This window comes from Hibiscus syriacus, unplaced genomic scaffold (assembly GCF_006381635.1).
Source record: "Hibiscus syriacus cultivar Baekdansim isolate YM2019G1 unplaced genomic scaffold, ASM638163v2 tig00117016_pilon, whole genome shotgun sequence".
NCBI classification, from domain to species: domain Eukaryota; kingdom Viridiplantae; phylum Streptophyta; class Magnoliopsida; order Malvales; family Malvaceae; genus Hibiscus; species Hibiscus syriacus.
This window is the reverse complement of record NW_024063525.1, coordinates 4,559,252-4,581,788: the sequence shown is the minus strand read 5'-3', so window position 1 is coordinate 4,581,788 and position 22,537 is coordinate 4,559,252. Positions and strand designations below refer to the sequence as shown.

The 22,537-nt window shown below is 34.1% G+C and overlaps 1 protein-coding gene across 1 annotated transcript; it reads right to left on the bottom strand.

Annotated features, from left to right (window-relative positions):
* Window positions 1-19,307: 19,307 nt before the first annotated feature.
* Window positions 19,308-22,274, bottom strand: LOC120195552 (WAT1-related protein At5g64700-like). Its single transcript, XM_039197543.1, has 7 exons — window positions 22,072-22,274; window positions 21,906-21,968; window positions 21,505-21,621; window positions 20,003-20,258; window positions 19,772-19,930; window positions 19,529-19,680; window positions 19,308-19,452 (listed from the first exon to the last, which is right to left on the bottom strand). The coding sequence occupies exons 1-7, from the start codon at window positions 22,242-22,244 to the stop codon at window positions 19,323-19,325; spliced, it is 1,050 nt and encodes a 349-aa protein (XP_039053474.1). The 5' UTR covers window positions 22,245-22,274; the 3' UTR covers window positions 19,308-19,322.
* Window positions 22,275-22,537: the final 263 nt, after the last annotated feature.

Sequence of the window (22,537 nt, the reverse complement as noted above, 5' to 3'; positions counted from 1 at the left end):
CAAAAGCATATTTCATGCATTTTAATTTTGTCCTTTAATTTTATTTATTTACGTTTTGATCATTACTGTATATATATATATATATATTTTAGGATAAATATTAGGTATAGTCCTTAATATCTTAATAATTTACATTTCGATCCTTATAATAAATTAGTGTAAAGTACATTATTAGTACATTAGAATTATGTTAATTAATTTTAATATTATATGTTTACATCATTGATTATTATTTTGAATCTAATTATAATATTAGTATAATTATATATATTATAATAATTTAATTTATGTAGTTTAATAATAAATATTATAATATTATAATAATAGCGATATTAAGTATTTAGTATTTATTTAAGTTATTTGTAAATTTAAATAAGAAGAACTATCATTTACTACAAAGACACTAATTAATAAATACCGGTATCAATTTTGGGCTATGTGGGGATGCTAATTCTTTCCCATACGTAATCGACTCCCGAAATCATTTCTTTGGTAAAGCATACCCAAGTTGTATTATTTTAATATTATTTTAGGAATTTTTATTAAAATAATATAACATTTTGGTGATCAATCTCACCATATAAAAGATTGGTGGCGACTCTACAATTTGGTGTTTCATCTGATTCATAGAGGATAAATACTTTTTCGAGACTAGTTACACCGTCTGGGGTGTACTATTTGTACTCTCTGTTGCCAGGGCAGAGAAATGTCTCGACAGCTTGGAGACTCCGTTGGGGAGCATTTTTTTTAAAATGAGAGTCTAGCCACCAACTTATTAATTAGTTGTGTTTGTCGTAAATAATAATTTTTTTTAATTTTTTAATTAATTTTTATTACTTTACTAACTTTTGTTTTTTATTTACATATTTAATTTTGGGTCATTAGAATAAAATAGTAGGTTGTATATTATTTTATTTTTTGTCATGCTTTTTCTCACCCATTGTGCATTGCATTCATGACAACCCCGCTCTTATCATGTTTAAGTGAATGAGAAACTACTCCCCGTGTGGTTTTCACCTCTGTATAGGATAGGGGACCATTCTTTGAGCTCACACCTTATGTTCCTCGTGTGGTTTTCACCTCTGTATGGACCTAAGGAAGTGTGTTCCTTCGAATTAAACTTAATCCGAAAGTCTGTAATGGACTACGATTGAGGGCTTAGCAGTCCAAGGGGACACCAACAAAGGACAATTCGTTGACCCTTCGTACTCTAGAGCCAAAACCCAGTATATAGTAAAACTTAGAACTTAAGTTCAGGCAAAACCTAACCCAAATAACTCTTGCACACAAGGAAAAACATGTTGAGTCTTTTATTTTTTATCTGTTTTCTGAATAAATGCATGCGAACTAGAAATCATGCGGTTAGGTTTGTTGTTTTAAATAAAACATGAAACTATATTGCATGAAATTAGGATTTAATTATTTTGATTAATTTTATGCTCCATTTTCATTTCTGCATTTTACATTTTCATATCATGGTATTGATTCATGACTGGTTTCATATAGAGAGGTGGAAATATAGAACAAAAAGTCCAATATGAATTAGAAGGCAATGCGGTCGTCTTAAGATGGTCTGAGTAGTCTCAAATCATTAAGGGAAATAATCTATCACCTGTGTACGTGTCATATTTGGTAAAATATACACATATCAAGGTATGCCAAAATAATCTGGGTGAGTTGAAAGAAATATGGGAAAGATGGGAAGCATCAGACAAGCAGCTATTTCATCAGTTATATGGTGATATTTCTTATCTTTTAGACATTCCTATTGACCGACATCTGTTCAGAGCCCTATCACAGTTTTGGAACCCTGCCTATAGTTGATTTACTTTTGGCAAAGTAGACTTAACACCCACTATATAAGAATATCGAGTTCTTATCCGTTGTCCAAGAATCTACGAAGGCAGGGTATATATCATGTCACTTAACACTGCTCCTTTCAAAAAGAAAGTACTCTTATTGACTGGGATGAATAAAGAATGGGCTACAAGACATATCAAGAAAAAGGGTGATAATGAATGCATTACTTGGACTGCCTTAAAAGAAGTGATCTACCGCCATCCAAACAAAAGGAAGCTGATTGATATGCTAGCTTTAGGAATTTATAGATTAATCATTTTCCCGAATATTCTGGGGCATCTGGATATAACAACTATAGACTTGTTTGAAATATTGAACAAGAATGTAGATCTAGTTCTTGTAATATTAGCTGAAACATTCCGTTCATTGAATTCCTGCAGACGCGAGGGAGATGGACATTTTATAAGCTGTGCACCCCCATTATTGGTATGGATTGTGAACCATTTTAAACATGAAGAAAGACCACCTGGATGAGTATTTCTAGAGGGTTTCTCACCTTTACAAGATTTCTTTTCTCGCAAATGGCTCGGAGGTTATGACGAAGGAAAATGAATGAACGTCTTTCGAACTCTCAACGAAAATGATATACTATGGTGAGCTTTATGGAATACTTCTTCAAACATAACGTATAAGTGTGGAGAGCACGATTGGGTTCCTTTACCTGGCATATGGGGTTCCGTAGGATACGCACCTTTGATGGTCTCCAGATAATATGGATCAAGACAGTTTAGTCCCACGACATCTGGTTTATCTGAATCAGAATTTCTATTCAAGAGTGATCAGTACAAGGAAAAGATAAGAAAAGTTGTTGAGGCCTGGAAATGGATTCATTGAGTAAATTTATTTACTTTCAGTCAAAATCTCTCACCTGAATACGAACGATGGAGAATCAACCGTGTCAACAACAACATTCCAGTGGTTAATTTCGAGAATGTTTAACCCATCAAAGAAAATTTGAGAATTATACCATCTCCATTGGAGCTGGAAAATCAAGATTTTGAGATCGAAAGAAAGCAATGGAGGAAGACACTGCAAAAGTTGGAAGAAAAAGTCTACCATAAAAAAATTGAGATAGATATCCATAAAGGGAGAGCAGATCAAGTTAGCAAGGTTGAAAAGTAGCTCAGAATAGATTTCAATGATCTCCAATCAACCTATCAACATGTAATAAAGACTCAGATTACCGAAGGATCAAGAAAACAAGAGTTGATAGGTTTGAAAAGAAAAGCTGAAGAAGGTAAAGATGAGCTCAAACAAAGTATACACAAGACCAAGATGCTTGCTAAATAAAAAGTGACATTGTAGCAAAGACTATTAGAAAATCAAGCTCAAAACCAGAAACTAAAAAACAAGATTGAAAGGATGGAAACTGCGCTGCGAAGTCAAGAAAGTAACTCGAAAACTAAGAATCTAAGGAAACAATTGAATGAGCTAGAAACCAAAGTCCAAGATCTTCAGAGAAGAGCAAATCAACTCTCTATTATCCCATACGAAGAAATTTTGCAATGGTGCTATCCTTAGCAACGTGCTCAATGGAAGGTCGAACAAAGAGACAATCTTATTGCAAAGTACCTAGAACAAGCTCAGGGAGTGGCACAATATTTAGTGGACTTGGAATACGAAGCTAACACTTTGAATGAAGAATTAGAACCAGAAACTAAAGAAGCTCACAAGGTCTTTGAGTTACTTGAACACATTTAGTAGTTAGGAGAAATTGCTTAGATGTATCTGTGATGTACTATGTTTTAATAGCTTTGTAATAAGACTTTGTTTTAATATAAAGGTTGTTCTAAAGAAATCATCTTGATATCAACACCTTGCATTTACATATTAAGCATGAACATTTCGACATTATGTTTTTCATCCATATTCATTAAAAAGTTTTTCTTTTTTTTCGAAGAATACTGGACCCGCCAAAGCATCCATATAATACCAGAAAAAGGGAAATGGATGATAAGGTCGATCAAATTGAAAGGAATCATCTTGAGATGCAAGATAATTTCAAGAAAATTCAGGAAGAAATGCATGAACAATTAATGAAATCCCAGAATGAGATGATGGAAAATTTGCAAGTATGTTACAAAGGAAAAGCATGGATCAAACAAATACCCCAGCTGCTAGTACTTTAATTGAAGATCCTTTGTATCCTCAAGGCTTTACACTAAGAGCACATCGTCTGAAAACTAAAGTAACTAAGGATACTTTACACCCCCAGATTATGCAACCTCTCACGACAAAGCCCAGTCCGGGGCATTTAATCAAACAGGGAATGTTCCAGATTTTGACCAGGAAAAAAAGAAAGCGTCAAACAAACAACTAGAACAACTAATGGAAGAAGCTAGGGAAATAAAGGAAGGCTCTAATATGTATGGAATTGAAGCCAAGAAATTAAGTTTGGTACCTGATTTGGTATTACCTTCTAAGTTCAAAATTCCAGATTTTGAAAACTTTTGATGGTATGAAATGTCCTTATACCCATATCACAATGTATTGTAGAAAAATGACGGGTTATATAGGGAATGATCAGCTCCTAATCCATTATTTCCAAGAAAGCTTAACGGGTTCAGCCATCCAATGGTATAACCAATTAAGTAGACCTCATATTAAATCTTGGAAAGATTTGGCTAGATCCTTTTTGGAACAATATAAGCATGTGAAGGATATAAGGCCTAATCGAATGGTACTGTAGAACATGGAAAAGAAATTCAATGAAAGTTTCAGGCAATATGCCCAGAGATGGAGGGACATAACTATACAGATGCATCCACCTATGGAAGAAGAAGAAATAAATACACTCTTTGTAAACACTTTGAAAGATCCTTTCTTTACTCACCTCATAGGGAATTCTTTCAAAAGCTTTGCTGACATAATTACAACAGGTGAGATGATTGAAATGGTAATTAAGAGTGGGAAACTTCAAAGTGGTGAATCTAGCAAGAAGTCATTTATGAAAAAAAGAAATAAAGTGAGGTAAATGATGCAAGGAAATATGAGTCCAATAATATCACAGTGTTTCGACCTCAGAATATTGGATCTTCTACACCAAACTTCGCCAAGAAAGAAACAAGGGAACCAAGGGTAGAAAGAGAGATTTTTCAGTTTGATCCAATTTTGATGACCTACCAAGATTTATACCAGATATTGTATGACAAACATATAATATCACCCTATCATGTATCATCCATATAACCTCCGTATCCTAAGTGGTACAATGATAACTTGCAGTGCGAATATCATGCAGGAGCTCGTGGGCATTCCATTGAAAACTGCATCGCATTCAAAAGAATTGTTCAAAGCCTGAGAACAAAGAACATTATAAATTTTGGTGACAAAGAGAAACCAAATGTTGCTCAAAATCCGTTGCCAAATCATACAAGAGCAGGGATCAATACAATTATAGAGGAAAAAGGAAAGCAGGTGATAAGGTAAATCAGTGAAATGAAATCACCTATGTTATGGGTATGGACTCAAATGATCAAAGTTGGTTTGTTAAAATCTGATCTGTCAGCAAAACAATTAAGTTATGGAAATATATGTCATTATCATGGTTATGAAGGACATGTTATACAACACTGTTCAGATTTTTGGGCTTTGGTACAAAAGTGATAGATGAAAAGAAGATGGAATTTTTTAAAGAAATATCATAAGAAGAAATGGATATTTATGCATATGAGGGATCATACAAAGAATTTTATAACTCTAATTATCACACCAAGAACTCAGGTACTAGATAAGAAAGCTCCAAAGGTGGTTATTGCTTCACCATCCTCGTTTCTTATAAAAATGACAAGAAAGTTCCATGGAATTACGAATGCCAAATGAAGGAAACAATGGGAGTAAATGAAGAGGTAGATGAAGTTTGACATTTTACCCGTAGTGGGAGATGTTATTCTAAGGAAACTGAGAAACAAGGTCCAGTTGATAAAGGGAAAAAAAGGTAGAGCTACAGTTAAAAGAGGATGAAAATGCCATCAATGAACCTGTAACTGAAAGAGAAGCTGTAGAATTTTTAAAGTTTCTCAAGAACAATGAATACAACATTGTTGAATAGTTGCACAAATTGCCAGCTCGCATATCAGTTTAATTACTTTTATTAAGCTCTGAAGCACATCGTAATGTTTTGCTAAAAGTGTTAAATCAAACTTTTGTAACAAAAGAATTGCCTATTAATAAATTGGATAGGCTGATTACAAATATACAGGCTGATAATTTCCTTTCTTTTTTCTAAGATGAAATTCCTTCTTAAATGAATGGTAGCCCTAAAGCCATATTACAGTTAAGTGCAAAGGGAATATTTTATCTTGAGTGTTAGTGGATAATGGCTCGTCTTTGAATGTGATGCATTAGTGACTCTGAAGAAATTACCAATTGATCTCACACTTATGAGAAGTAGTCAGAGTATTGTCCAAGTTTTTGATGGAACCAAGATTGAGGTATTAGGAAAAATCGAATTCCCTTAACTATTGGTTTAACTACATATGAGATAGAGTTCATTGTAATGGATATTATACCCACTTATAATTTTTTGTTGGGAAGACCCTGGATTCATCAAGAAGGGCCAGTTCCATCTACGTTATACCAAAAGATAAAGTTTGTAATAGATGGTAGGTTGATATGTCTAAATGCTGAAGAAGACATCATCGCTTCAGTCTCTACCACTGCTCCATATGTCGAATTGGATGAAAAAACTATTGAATGCTCTTTCAGATCCTTGGAGTTTGTTAACGCAACATTTGTAGCTGAGGGGAAAAGGATTCCTAAACCCAAAATTTCTAATTGTACAAAAATGGGACTTAGGTTGACCCTAGGAAAAGGGGCAAAAGTTGGAAAAGGATTATAGAGCTATATTCAAGGACCAATGAGTCCAGTTTTTCCTACTTCCAAGAAATATCGATTTGGTTTAGGATATCAGCCAAAACTAAAAGAGAGACGGAGGGGCATTAAAAGGAATCAATAATTAAGAAAGGTGAAGTTAGCAGGAGAAGATCTCACATGGGAACCAATGACCTTTCCACCATTAAATGATACTTTTGTATCAGGAGGATGCATTTTCCAAGAAGATTAGCAAAGCAAAAAGCTGGTTGTTGAAGATGCTTTGAAATAAATGAGTATCAATGTCATATCAGATGATGAATTTGCAGAAAAAAAAGTTGTGGGCATTTTCCCCCACATCATCAGACTTTGAGTTAAATAATTGGATTGCGTAAGAATTACCTGTAGTTTTCAGGTCTTTTTCAGAGTAATACACCAAAGCTTTCATTATTTCCTATACTCTGGGGCAATAGTTTGATTATGTGTAAAGGGTTAAACTATATTTTTTCTCAATAAAAGATGCATTAGTTCCAAATGGCAATCATTTTTAAATATATTTTCATGATTATATGTATATACTCTTGTTTATTTTTAGGAACTCAAATATCCATGACATAAATGCTAATGATGGTGGCCCGAAATTTGATTTTGAGCAGCCTGTGTGTCCTCAGGAAGTTGAAGATTATGGTGAAGAATGTGATTTACCCTCTAACTGTTGAAAATGGTGGAAAAAGAGGATAAGCAAATTCTACCTCATAAAGAACCTATTGAGATCTTAAATTTAGTATCCAATATGGAAAAGAATGAGGTGAAAATGGGTACCACTTTATCTGATAAAGGACGACAGGATTTGATTGAATTACTGTAGGAATAGAAGGATGTATTTGTTTGGTCATATGAAGACATACTAGGATTGGATACAGAATTGGTAGTACATAAGTTACAAATAAGATCAGAATGTAAACCTGTGCAACAAAAGTTGAGAAGAATGAAACCTCAAATTCTGCTCAAAATTAAAGAAGAAGTAAAAAAAACAATTTGATGCTGGATTTCTTAAGGTATCCAAATACCCTGAATGGGTAGCAAATATTGTCCCTGTAACAAAAAATGATGGTAAAGTCCGTATGTGTGTTTATTACCGAGATCTTAATAGAGCCATTCTAAAGGATAATTTTCCTTTGCCACACATAAACAAATTAGTGGACAATACTGCTAAGAATTCTTTATTCTCATTTATTGATGGTTTCTCTGGCTATAATCAAATCAGAATGTACCCTGAGGATATAGAGAAAATAATGTTTGTCACTTTATGAGGAACGTTTTGTTATAAAGTGATGCCATTTGGACTTAAGAATGCAGGAGTAACCTATCAAAGGGATATGGTAACCTTATTTCACGACATGATACATAAAGAAATAAAAGTTTATGTCTATGATATGATTGTCAAATCCAAATCCGAATAAGTGCATGTTGGGAATTTGAGGAAGCTTTTCCAGAGATTAAGGGAATGTCAGTTAAAGCTCAACCCAAATAAATGTACATTTGGGGTAACCTCTGGTAAACCTTTGGGATTTGTGGTGAGCCAAAAAGGAATTGAAATAGACCCAGATAAAGTCAAAGATATTCAAGATTTTCCACCCCCACAAACACAAAAAGAGGTTCGAGGATTTTTAGGAAGGCTTAATTATATAGCTCGATTCATTTCACAACTAACTGAGAGATGTGATCCTATTTTCCGTCTCCTTAGAAAGAATGATTCTGGGACAAGGAATGAAGAGTGTCAAGAAGCCTTTGAGACAGTTAAAAAATATTTATTAAGTATTGGTACCACCTATCCCAGATAAACCTTTAATTCTTTAATTATCGGTCTGAGATAATTCAATGGGATGTGTATTAGGACATCATGATCAAACTGAGAAGAAAGAAAGAGCTATTTATTATCTTAGTAATAAGTTAACTGAATGTGAAACCATATATTCTTTAATTGTGAAATTATGTTGTGCATTGGTATGGACTACTCGAAGGCTTAGACAATATATGTTGTATCACACTACATGGCTTATCTCCAAATTTGATCCTTTGAAATATCTAATGAATGTTCCTGCATTATCTGGAAGATTAGCTCACTAGCAAATCTTGTCAGAATTCTACATCCAATATCTTAGTCTAAAAGCAGTAAAAGGAAGTGCAATAGCTGAATTTATTGCGAGTAGTACTTCTCAAGAATTTGAACCAATAGATTTTGATTTTCCTAATGAAGATTTGATGGAAATTTCAATAAGAGAAGCAAGTGCATCCAATAATGAATATTGGAAGTTGAATTTCGATGGTGCTTCAAATGCTTTGGGACATAGAATTGGGGCAATATTAGTTTCGCCAGATGGAGAGCATTTTCCTTTTTCTAGCCGACTTAATTTTGATTGTAGAAACAACATGGTTGAGTATGAGGCATGTAGTTTAAGTCTTAAAGCTGCCATTGAACGTAAAGTAAAAATTCTTAGGGTTTATGGGGATTCAGCTCAAGTAATTTACCAAATCAGAGGAGAATGGGAAACAAAAGATTTCAAGCTTGTGAAGTATCAGAAACTGGTTCTGAAACTCATCTAACAATTTGAAGAAGTGACTTTTGATTATATCCACAGAGAAGAAAATCAAATGGCAGTTGCCTTAGCAACTTTGGTAGCTGCATTTAAGGTAAATGAACATTCAAGTATGATGCCTATTGAAATGCATGCTTATGAATATCCAGCTCATTGTCTTAACATTGAGGGAGAGGAAGAAGAGAAGCCTTGGTATTATGATATTTTATAATATATCAAATATCAAAGTTACCCTGAACAAGCAACTAAAAATGATAAGAGAACCATCTGAATAATGCCATCAGGGTATATACTTGATGGGGAAGTCTTGTACAAAAAGAGTTTGGATCAAGTCCTGTTGAGATGTATGGATACCAAAGAAGCTAAATCAATTCTTGAAGAAGTACATGAAGGAATATGTGGAACTCATGCTAATGGACATACAATGGTTAGAAAAGTTATGAGATTTGGATATTACTGGTCAACTATGGAAACAGACTGTGTTAATTATGCCCAAAAGTGTCACAAGTGTCAATTCTATGGAGACAAGAAGCATAATCCTCCTCATCCATTGCATGTAATGAAAGCTCCTTGGACATTCTCTATGTGGGGTATATACGTTATTGGACAAATTTTCCCCAAAGCTTCAAATGGACATCGCTTCATTTTGGTGGCAATAGACTATTTTACCAAATGGGTAGAAACAACTTCTTATGCAAACATCACTCAGTCCACAGTCTATAAATTCTTGAAAAAAGAGATCATTTGTCAATATGGTTTGCCAGAGAGAATTATTACTAATAATTCTTTGAATTTGAACAACAAAATGATGAAAGCAGTATGTGAACAATTCCAGATAAAGCATCATAATTCCACCACCTATCCCCCAAAGATGAATGGAGTAGTTGAGGCAGCTAATAAAAATATCAAGAGGCTTATAGAGAAGATGACTGAAACTTATAAGGATTGGCATGGGAAAATACCATTTGCTCTGTTAGCCTATCGAAATTTGGCACGAACATCAACTGGGACAACTCTATTTTCATTAACTTATGGGATGGAAGCAATCTTACCAATTGAGGTAGAAATTTCTTCATTACGGGTTCTATCAGAAGTAAATCTAGACGAGATAGATTTGGTACAAGCCAGATATGACCAATTAAATTTGATCGAAAAAAGAATGAAAGTAATTTTTCATGGTCAGGTACACCAAAAGAGGATGATACGAGCACATGATAAAAAAAATTCACCTCCGAGAATTTTACAAAGGATATCTTGTGCTCAGAAGGATTTTACCTTTTCAAAAGTGGATGCCAAATTGAGAAGGACTTTATATTGTAAAAACGGTTTTTTCTGGGGGAGCTTTAGTCCTTACTGAAATGGATGGACTTGAATTACCTTGCCTAGTAAATTCAGATGCAGTTAAAAGATATTTTGCATGAAGAGAAAAGGGATTTGAGGAACTCCATACCTTTATCATAATTTCGAGATCCTTTTTACAGAAGCTACACTCAAATTACTTTGTTGTGTGCCAGTTCAAGAGCATTTATGCTATTGGTGTTTGAGGACACTTATTTTGTCTTTTACAAACAAAAGTTTGCCATGTAAATTCTTTGTATGAATAAAAATAAATATTTTTTACAAAGCATCTTGATTTGAAAGTTTCAAAACATTTAGTTTAATTTGAAGTACATAAAATCATGGTGTATTATTGTATAAAATGTCTTTGAAAAGTGCAGACATTCTGAGGCTAGCAATGTTTTAATATATGATGACATGATACATGAAACATTGAAGTACATAAGAGGTTTCAGATATTTGATGATGATATGATATATTTGTCATTAATTGATTGGTTTGTCATGTGGAGATCAAGATGGTTGATTGAGATAAGATGATTATGTTTACTGCACCCATGATGGGACTAAGTCAAGAATGGATAGCTAAAAGGGGTCATTATTCGAAGAAAAAGAATACCCTGAAACTTTATCATTACATAATTTTTAGGCATAAATAGGATCATGACATTCATAAATACATGATAGCAAACACAATGTCACATTTGTAGATTTTCCAAAAAGAAGTCAAAAGCCCAAATTTCGAGATTGGAATAGTCAACTAAAAATCCCTAAAAGAGGGATATCCAAAGACTGCATGAGTATAGCACCCATGAAAGAGTAGTGGGAATGATTTCTTTCCAAGTCAATCTGATCTCCACAGAAGAGTAGTGGAATCAAATCAACTAAGAATTTGATCTTCACGGGAGAGTAGTGAAACATATTCTTCTCAAGCTAATCAAGCCTTCACAAAAGAGTAGTGAAGCAATGCAAATCAAGCCTTCACAAAAAGAGTAGTGAAGCAAGATCAAATTAAAAGTTCGATCTCCACGGAAGAGTAGTAGAATGAATTTTTATTAAATAAAAGACCACTCGACGAATACTATTTGTCTTTTTATCTTTGCTTTATTCTTGTTAACACAAAAATAAGCAAAGAGGGGCGGCTGTCGACAATGGTTTTCGTTCGAGTGACGTTTATATATATTGTTATTATTGTATTTATATTATTATTATTATATACATAATAAATATAATAAATATTATTAAATTATTATTATTCTTATTATTTACAATTTTATAGGATCCAATCCAAGGCTATGTTACAAGCAACTCGGATTCAATCCAAGCAGCCCAACAGGTTGGTGAAGAACAAGACTTGGACCTAGCAGCCCAACAGGCCCAGAACTGAACCCACATTCAGCTACGGTTTCCACGCAAGGTTCCAGCGCCGCACTAGTCCCATCTGTCCGATCCAAAAGAAAATCAACGGCCAGAATCAAACCAGGAAAACCCTAGGGTGCTCATTGCAACTCTAGAGCTATTTTGGCGCCGCCGTACAGATTATGATGCCCTGCCGACAAACTAACCAATCAACCATAGCTCCGGTGACTTACCGGGGTATAGCCGTTTAAACAGACAAAAGAGTGCGTCGAAGAGCCCTATAAATAGGGTCGAACCTGCGAAGAAGGGAACACAACAACATAGGGCAAGCAAACCAAGGCAGCAACCAATCCACATAAAAATTAGAAAATAGAGAGAGAGATATAGGAGTCTTACTGCCATCGGAGAGCCCAAGCGTTGCCGGAGAAAACAACTTCGAAGGTATAAAATTTTAGATCTATTGTGATTTAGGGTTTTTAGGAGAAACGGTCACCAGATTCGGCTTTAGGAAGACTCGGGCTTCATTTTGGTATGTTTGGGTAAAATACGACCACCACGGTGGCTATGGACGACGGCGCATGGTGGCCGGCCGGGGACAAATTCCCTTCGGCGAGGGAATTCTAGTGAGAATTGAGAGCTTCTCTCTCTAAAGAGAGAGAAGTAGAGGAGAGAAATGAGAAATTTGGGAATTTTAGGCCTAATTCGGGAGTGGTAAAATTAAGCACGAAGTCCCTGTAATTTTGTAACCTTGCAAATTAGTCATCAAAAGCATATTTCATGCATTTTTATTTTGTCCTTTAATTTTATTTATTTACGTTTTGATCATTATTGTATATATATATATGTTTTAGGATAAATATCAGGTATAGTCCTTAATATCTTAATAATTTACATTTCGATCCTTATAATAAATTAGGGTAAATTATATTATTAGAACATTAAAATTATGTTAATTAATTTTAATATTAATTATTATTTTTATAATTATATATAATATAATTTATTATATATATATTTAATTTATATAGTTTAATAATAAATATTATAATATTATAATAATAGTGATATTAAGTATTTAGTATTTATTTAAGTTATTTGTACATTTAAATAAGGAAATCTATCATTTACTGCAAAGACACTAATTAATAAATACCGGTACCAATTTTGGGCATTGTGGGGATGCTAATTCTTTCCCATATGTAACCGACTCCCGAACTCATTTTTCTGGTAAAGCAGACCCAAGTTGTATTATTTTAATATTATTCTTAGGAATTTTTATTAAAATAATATAACATTTTGGTGACCAATCTCACCATATTAAAGATTGGTGGCGACTCTACAATTTGGTGTTTCATCTTATTCATGGAGGATAAACACTTACTTTTTCGAGACTAGTTACACCGTCTAGGGTGTACTATTTGCACTCTGCGTCGCCAGGGCAGAGAAACGTTTCGACAAACATGACTAGGACAACTCAAGATCATTTGGGACAAAGTTTTCAGCTACACAGTGAGCTCATAGCTGACTTGAGCTGAACTTTTGAGCTAGTTAGACATCTCATTTCAGCTGGAAAGTTGCACCATCATCACCACCACACAGAGTACTTCAAATATGGCCTAGGTCAATTTTTGTGAAATCGTGCCTTTTCGTGAATAGTTGCCATTCCAAGAGGTGCCTTTACACAATGAGTTGTTCAACGACACATCTAAATATAACTCACTTATGACCATCTCATCTTCAGCTCATACACGTGGGAAGTAGCTCAAATAATGAAAGGTTGCGTCTCACACAACGTGGCCTTTCATGACAAGTTGTTGCCCATTGGATGCCATGACACTTAGATGCACGCTGGTGAGCTTGTTGTAGTTAAATGGAGACTAACTTTTGAGGAGACATGAGGCAGCCTTTACAACCATTCGGCCACATCCTTATCACACGCCTAGCACATGCATAAGGCTTGGCACCAAAGTGAAGAAGTATATAACCATTCGACCAAGGGAGATGCACTTTCAATTCAAACTGAATGGACATGCACTTACATGAAGAGGTAGTCGAACCAACACAAGGCCAAGGGTTATCTATATTCATCCAAGCATCATGCATTTTCATTTAAAGTTATGTACTTAGCAGAATAGGCATATGATTATTCGGCCAGCCCTTTCTAAATATATAAATAGGAAGACTTATTTCGTTTGTAAACACACCCTTTGAATATATAAAACTCTTTGTGAGAATTCTCTCTTGCAAGTTCTTTAAGAACTTTATCGATTAAGCAAACTTTTCTAAGTTTGTTGCGTCATTCCTTTCCTTCGATACTTTGAGTTCCTAGTTTTCATAACTAGAGGGTTCAATTCCTAACATACCATCCCTTGCTTAAGATTATAGAGAACGGGGATAAGCTTTCTATACTTTTTCTTATTCTTTAATTTATTTAAGATACTACCTTCATCATTTCCATCTTCCATTATTTTCACGCCTACACCATCACCATTTTCATCACCATTGAAACATCATTCATTTATCATTAAGGAAAACGTCCATAATCACCATTGGAGGCTGAATCATCTTCCATTTGAAGGGTATTTCTATATCACTTCCCCAACCTACTTTGATAACAACTCTATCCCTTTATTTCTTTATCAATTTAGTTCTTTCATTAATTTCTTATTCCATTTAATCATTTCCTTCATTTCTTTGTGCAGATTACTTATAAATTCAAGTGTGACATTTGGTGTCTCTCCTAGATCGAGAAATAACAAGGATGCCATCTTCTCCATCATTAAAGAAACTTGGATAGTCTTACATCAATTTCTTAAAGTGTCACCTTGGAAGAAAGTATTATGATTTAGGCGCAAAAAAAAAAGTTGAGTCCGAGATTCATTAGACCTTATGAGATTTTGAAAAGGGTTGGACCACTAACTTATCAATTAGCTTTGCCTCTTGATATGGACATGATCCAAAATGTTTTTCACTTTTCGATGCTCGGAAGGTACCGATCAGATCCATCCCATATTATCACACTAGAAGAAATAGAGATCCGACCAGATCTAACTTATGAGGAAGAACCAGTACGGATTTTGGCTCGAGAAAGCAAAGAACTACGTAACAAGAAGATTCCTCTAGTTAAAGTACTTTGGCAAAACCATAAGGTAGAAGAAGCTACTTGGGAAAGAGAGGAGGACATGAAGAAGCAATTTCAATACCTCTTCGTATTAGGTACTTCTTAAAATTCGAGGATGAATTTTCTTAAGGGGGAGAATTGTAATACCCCAAATATCGGGTCGATAACCATAATGAAAGGATTTAAAATTTGGAGGATTTAATTAAATAAATGGTAAAGTACAAGAACAGAATTAGAAAATTTGCTTAAGACTAATTATTAAGAATGGAGGGGTAATTTAGTCTTTTAGATAGAATGAATTTAATATTCATTTAAAGGGGATATTTAATAAGGATAGAAATGAGAAATGGGAAAAAGCTGGAAAGAACTTGGTTATCTTCTCTTTTTTCCCGTGTTCCCGTTTTCCCCATAGCCAAATGTAAGACTTCATCTAGCTAGTTTTTCCTTTCGTTTTTGGTTTGGTCTTGAAACCTTAAGTGACGTGGAAGCTTAAGGAAGTTTTAAAGAGGATTAAAACTAAGAGATGGATGATTTATTTGAGATTGAAGAAAATGAGTTTTTGAGTGATATGTTGAAATATGAGTTTTTATTGAGGTTTACAAGTATATTTAACTTGTCAAAGAAGTAAATAAGAGATTAGAAGACTTGAAAGTGATTAAAAACATGTATAAAAAATTGTGTGATTCTTAGTTTGGGATGTTCTTTGGAGATTTTAGATGTTATGAGAAGCTAAATGGGGGGAAGTTAGTTGGCTTAAGTGATGATAAGTTTAAGGGTATTGTTGGAGGTAAAAGTAAGAGAATTTAACGAAATTTGGGTAAAAATCGAAATGAAAAATGAAAATATCTGGGTAAGGGTATCGGTACTGGAAGAACAGTATCGATACTATAGGTTTAAATTTGAAGAAATACGATGAATAATATCGATATTGATATAAGTAGTATCGATACTGCTGGAGGTATCGATACTAATAAAAGGTATCAATACTATGGATTCCAGAACAAAAAATTGTATTGATACTGAAAGGGAGTATCGGTACCATAGTATAGAAGTATCGATACCATAGTAGGGGTACTGATACTATTGAGCCTGGAATTGTAAGATATGATGAATATTTAATAGAATTTGAAAATAATAGTATTTTTAAGTATTATTAAAGGAATAAATGTTAGAAAATATACTAATATTTGGATGGTATGTGTAATTATGGATACTTGTGTAGATCATAACTAAGCTCCAGAGTCAAGCAAGAAAAAAAGGCAAAGATAAAGTTGTCGAATAGCTGGACATCCTTAAAGCATATTAGTGAGGCATATCAGGTGAGTGCATTTATTGTACTTAAATGAAATTAGGAAGACTCGCGATGAGTCAACCTCGAATGTTTTGTTAAATGTATGTTTTACAGCATTTTGGTATATTTTCATAATGTGTATGGGAGTGATATTATGAATAAGTTTTACAGTATGAACTGCTCTAAAATGAATGGATGAATATTGATGTTTTTCAATGGTTATCGATGTTTCCAAAATAAATGTCTAAATCTGTGAATTTGACTTAAAAGCTCATTGTATGTGCATTGAGAGTCATAGGTGCATTTCGGTATAAAAGGTGCCACTAATGAAAGTTATTGATCGATTTTGTTTAATGCATAACGGTGCATTTTCGGCATAAAAGGTGCCACCCATGGTATTCATAAAAGGTGAATTACCATTTTGACATACTTCGTGTATGAAAGTTATCGATTGATTTTGTTTAGTGCATAACGGTGCATTTTCAGCATAAAAGGTGCCACTCATGGTATTAATAAAAAGTGAATGACCATTTCGGCACTTCGGTGCAATGCATGTACCTTACATTCTCATTTGACATACATTGGGAAAACTAAAGGATAATTGGGAAAAATATACAGAAAGATAGGTATGCTGGGCATACTAAAATAGTAAAAGGTGCCACCCATGGTATTCATAAAAGGTGAATTACCATTTTGACATACTTCGTGTATGAAAGTTATCGATTGATTTTGTTTAGTGCATAACTGCATTTTCAGCATAAAGGTGCCACTCATGGTATTATAAAAAGTGAATGACCATTTCGGCACTTCGGTGCAATGCTGTACCTTACATTCTCATTTGACATACATTGGGAAAACTAAAGGATAATTGGGAAAAATATACAGAAAGATAGGTATGCTGGGCATACTAAGAATAGTTTCGATGACTATAGGAAAGAAACTTGGTTTGATAAAATGGTTTTAATTATTCTTATGAATTATATGATTTAGTTCGTATTTCGATAGCCATGATATACTTATGTATGAATTGTAGTTCCTTTACATTATTATGCCTCACTAAGTAAATACTTAGCGTGTGTTGATTTCACGCATAGGTAAGAGCAAAGATTAGCCGAGTAAGGAGTGCAGCAGATATCAACAATCCAAGGTTGACTTATCAGTAACTATAGAATAATTATGTTTACTTTTGATAATTAGATGGCATGTATTTGAACTTATGAACATGCTCTGAAATGTATTAAAGTTATAATTTTTGTAATATGTTACAAATAATGTTTTATTATTATATTCAAATGTTTTGTTTTATTTTCGAAACAAAATTTTATGGATTTTACAAATAAGTAAATGTTTTTAAAAGTCATGTGACACATGTGACTTGTGTACGGAAACATATACAGGAAATGGGTGTTACACAATCCCCTAAGAGGCTTTTTTTCCTCCTCTCTATTTTGCTCGACCGAGAGCTCCTCACAAAACCAAGGACCACGTCGGCTCGGGATTCCAACGAGGAGCTCGAGGAAAGGTAAACTCACTCCTCTATCCCTATATTTCTACTTGAAAAAAAGAAAATAAAGAAGAAAACGGGTACTAAAAAAAATGAACCTTTAGAAATGTTTTCTTGTTTTTGCTATTGTATTTCGAATAATGGGGAATACTTACAATTTTTTTTCTTTTCAAAAAAATCCACCCTCAATGTTTTTTACAATCTTTTTTTGGGTTTTTATATAACCCTGGTTTTACAAGTGTAAAATAAAAGAAATTTTGAAAAATACATATGTTGAATTTTGTGTTGTTGCTTGCTTGTTGGTGGGGAGCTGAAACCTGGACGTGAAGCAAGGGAAGCCACGGCTGGAGTTGGGGTGTTGGCAGCTGCTGTGTGGAGCAGGGAACCAACTGGACGGTTATCGTGGAAGTTGTTGGAAAGCTACTGAAACGTGGAGGACCTGCTGCTGGAGGCTAAGGTAAAAACAAAAATGGTGATTACAAAAATATTATGATTCTGCATTCATAATAAGAATATGTTACTTTTCTTAGTTTCCATATGTTGATCCGATCTCTTATGGTTTTTTTTTTTTTTAAATCAAAGTTAATAAGGGAAATATATCCGAAACGATAGAATCCTCTTATGGAAAACAAACAAGTTTTACACTAATATATAATCATTAAATTTAAATAAATAACTTAGATTTAATTATAATTTATAATTTATAAATAAATATATTTATGATAATGAACTACTACTCCTAGAACTACAAGTTTACTGATGATCGGCGGTAGATTTATCCCAAATTATGGTTGACATAGACATTCTGAGTCTATTTAACAATTGTTGTTTTTTTTAAAAGAAAAATCAAATTTAGTCAGAGGAATATATATTTGAATCTTAAATATAACAACCCTAATATAAGCCCTAAAAGGATATTCTTTGGAAAATAAACTTAAAAAGGAGAATAAAAAATTAAACTTAAAACCAACATAAAATTTGTCTTAATTACAGTGAGACAGAACCCCTTAATATTCTGAGGATAAATGATCCTGGTAGTGTACCCTAAACTAAAGTTCAATTTGTGAGAACAAAAAGAGTTTCGTTCTTCTATCAGTTTTTTATTTTATATAAATATGTCTGGACTTAAGATTCACTTCCAGACTTGTTTGATGAATATATTTGCTTTACTCGTTGAATTTAGCTTCAGTTGAAGAACCAAGAAAAGACAATCAACAAACTTTGTTTCTTATTTCTACTTAAAATCCAACAGAAAATCAAAGTATAACAATCTATTTTTTATGGATTGGTCTGGTAGTACAGCGTTGGGCTTCCACCATTACATATCTTGAATTAATGCTTGAGAATATATGTACATTGAATTCATTCCAAAAGCTGCTTGATTCCAAGCATTGTTTTCACTCTCTTAGTCTTCCACTAGCACCGATAACGATGGAGGTTAGGCTGTAACAATAGTTAGCTCAGTGCATTCTTTATCCACACAATTTTGATTCATCAGTTTTTGCTCTTTGGTTTTTCCCCACAGCACACTGTATAGCCCAGCAATCAATAAAAGCCCCCCTACCACACTGGAGAAAAAACCACAAGAAAATGAGTTTAAATAATATAAAACTCCAAGGTTAAACTAATTGTAAATTAACCCACCTTCCTAAACTGGTAAACTCGCACAACAGAAATGCAGAACACAACATTGTGAAGATGAGATTCAATGGTGTTGACATGGCCAAGAAAACCGGCCCTTTCTTCTCAACAACCCACGATTGTAGGTAATATGTCACGCCTGTCACCACAACGCCCTGCCATTATAATATTTTCATCAATCCAAAACCCGTACACTTCTCATGCCTAACTACAAAGAGTTGTGGTAGTACTAGTAGATATGCTTACACAATAAGCCACCGCGACGAGCCTAACGTTCCAACCGAGTCGCCATTCGTAAGGGTCTCTTACCAGAGCAATAGCAATACCGAATGACTGAATCGAGCTTAGGAAACACTGAAGAGCCGTGAATAGAAGCATCGATGGGTAGCTCTTCAAGACCGGTCCCTGTTTCACACCAAATTAGTAACATGTTTTTCAATTGTACTAATGTGATTTTTATTAAGGCACAAGTTGAACCTGCAAGACGAGCCACAAGCCCCAAAAGGTGACAGAAATCAACTTGAGGATACAACCCTTGATCCATGTGAGACCGGAGGAAGTAGCGGTATCGAGTGTTTGGGCATGGTGGGTCTGCTGTGACAGGTGACGGAGGCAGAAAACTTCGAAATGGGGACCCTTGTATAGGGCAAGGGTGAGTACACCAGCCAAACAAATTATGATGCCTGCGAGTTTTGCAATCCCAGCACTTGTCTTCAATCTCAATGCCTCCATCCTGCCGTACAAAATATCTCCAAAGATTAAACAAACACTAAAAAAAAATCATAATTTGTCGTAGAACACAAGGAATTGTGGTCCAACGATTGATATTTGATACTTCAGGTTCTGCCATGAGCAATTGTATTGGGTGGAGACCATATATTCAGTTGTTTGTTTCTATTGAAAATCCAACATTCATTCACATTAGCAGAAAAGGGCCTAACATATTGATTTGACACTGTATATAAGAGCACGTGTTAGGAAAATTACATGTTTGCAGGTACTGTTTGATGTTTTCTGAATTTATTACATTCTGGCTTTTTCATTGCGGATACAACACCAGGGACCCTATGTTTCTTTTCTCGATTTTGATTGAAAGCCATTGTTTAACTACTCAGATAAAATAGATCAGAGACCGGAGAATAGACAGAAGGGTGAACACTGTCAATTAACTCAGGTAAGGTTGAACGGTTGGATCTTTAAAGTCTTATATTGGAGTTTCACCACATATAAAAATGTGTGGTTTTCTCTATAGTTATCTTTTTTTTACCCTCCCAGTTCTCGAGATTTTCTCTCGAATAATTTGAACCGATTCAGGTCGTACACTTGATTTTGGTAGATGAATCTCTCAAAGGAGATTCTTTTGCATACACAAAGACTCGCACTCGAGATATTTCTTAAATGATATCAAGTTGATTACCACTTGAATTAACCTCGTTAGTTATCTAAAGTTATCTTTAATTAAGCTCTATAATTATATTAATAAAGTAAATCTTAGATTTGACCTCAAAGACCTGCTAGACCATTTAATTCCCTCCATGGGACAAACAAAAAGGAAAATCTGCCCCAAAATAATTTTTTTAATAAACTTAGCATATTCTTGTCCATATGAGACCCACCGGCCAAATCTTTAAAACAGAACTATTTCCTATTAAATTTCAACAAAAACATTCTTCACGCTGAAGCAACCTTGTAATTATTTTTAATTACAGCACAGAAAAGATGACTCCAAAATCATGTTAAATGAAAGTAGTGTGTGTGTTATAATTTTTTATATAATTAAAATTGTTTAACTTGAGATCAGATGTCGAAATAAAAATTTTCTTTATGTGTAAAATTTATTAAATAATATAAAAAATACGATGATTGAATCACATAAATATAAATTTTAACACAAATCCTACTATTCAAATCCTAGAGGTCATAAAAAATGGTGAAAAGTGAAACTTAAATGTAAAGAAAATAATATATATTGATCATACCCGAGTAGTAATGCCAAGAAAAAAGTGATGACAGGCAGGCAATTTGTTGTTGCAGCAGCTAAAGATGCAGATGTATAAACCAGGGCCAGACCATTGATATCCAAGCTTAAAGTTATCCTGTAATTTAAAATTTCTCAAAACAGTAAGGGAGTGAAATGGTTTCTCCGAGTATGATAGTCATGGATTTTAATAGCAGTCTATAATTGTAATAGTTCCTGTTATATAATGATAACCGTGCCGTCTAAAACTGTTATTGCATAATTATAACATCCTTAATAATCGGAATAGCGTCCATTAGGTCTGTCGTCATGATAAATATAACGTGATCATAACTGCAATTTAAATCCGTGATGATAGCTGATGCATGTGTTGTTTTAACAAGTGATTTCAACTGGACTTACCCGAACAAAGACAGCAAAAAGATCTTGCAGAATGTCCCGAATGATAGAGGGGGCAAAGATTTCCTTGAGTTTCCAAAGGAAATAATCAGTGAGATGGTTTTATACATGTATATATATAGATAGATAGATATAGTTGTTGAACGTTTGGCAAAGAAAATGAAATTACCATTCAAGGAACAAAGCGAGAGGGACCAAGAAAATAGTTGCAGCCGCCTGTCTGTAGAAAACGAAGACGAAATTGTTCATTCCGCCATTGAAGGCGGCCTTGGAGAGCAAGAACATGCCGGCATAGATAGATTGGATCAGAATAATAGCGAGATAGGGCTTCTTTGAATCCATGTTTTGGTGTTGGTAAATGATGATTTGCAGTTGAGAGTGCAGAAATGGAGGAGGGAGGGAGGGTTTATATAAATAACAAGTAGAATAGTGAAGGATTTACATGCCTTTTCTTTCTATTGGGACGTGTGTGGATATCATAAAGGGGACGCTGTTTGACACAATGGGACCACCAAAACCAATTACTCTCTTCTCAATCATCCTTGTAATTGATTTTTGAATTGGATACGTGGCATGAGGGTTTCCGTTTCGATTTCAATTTTTGTTTCATACTAATTTAGTATTGTTGATTAGAC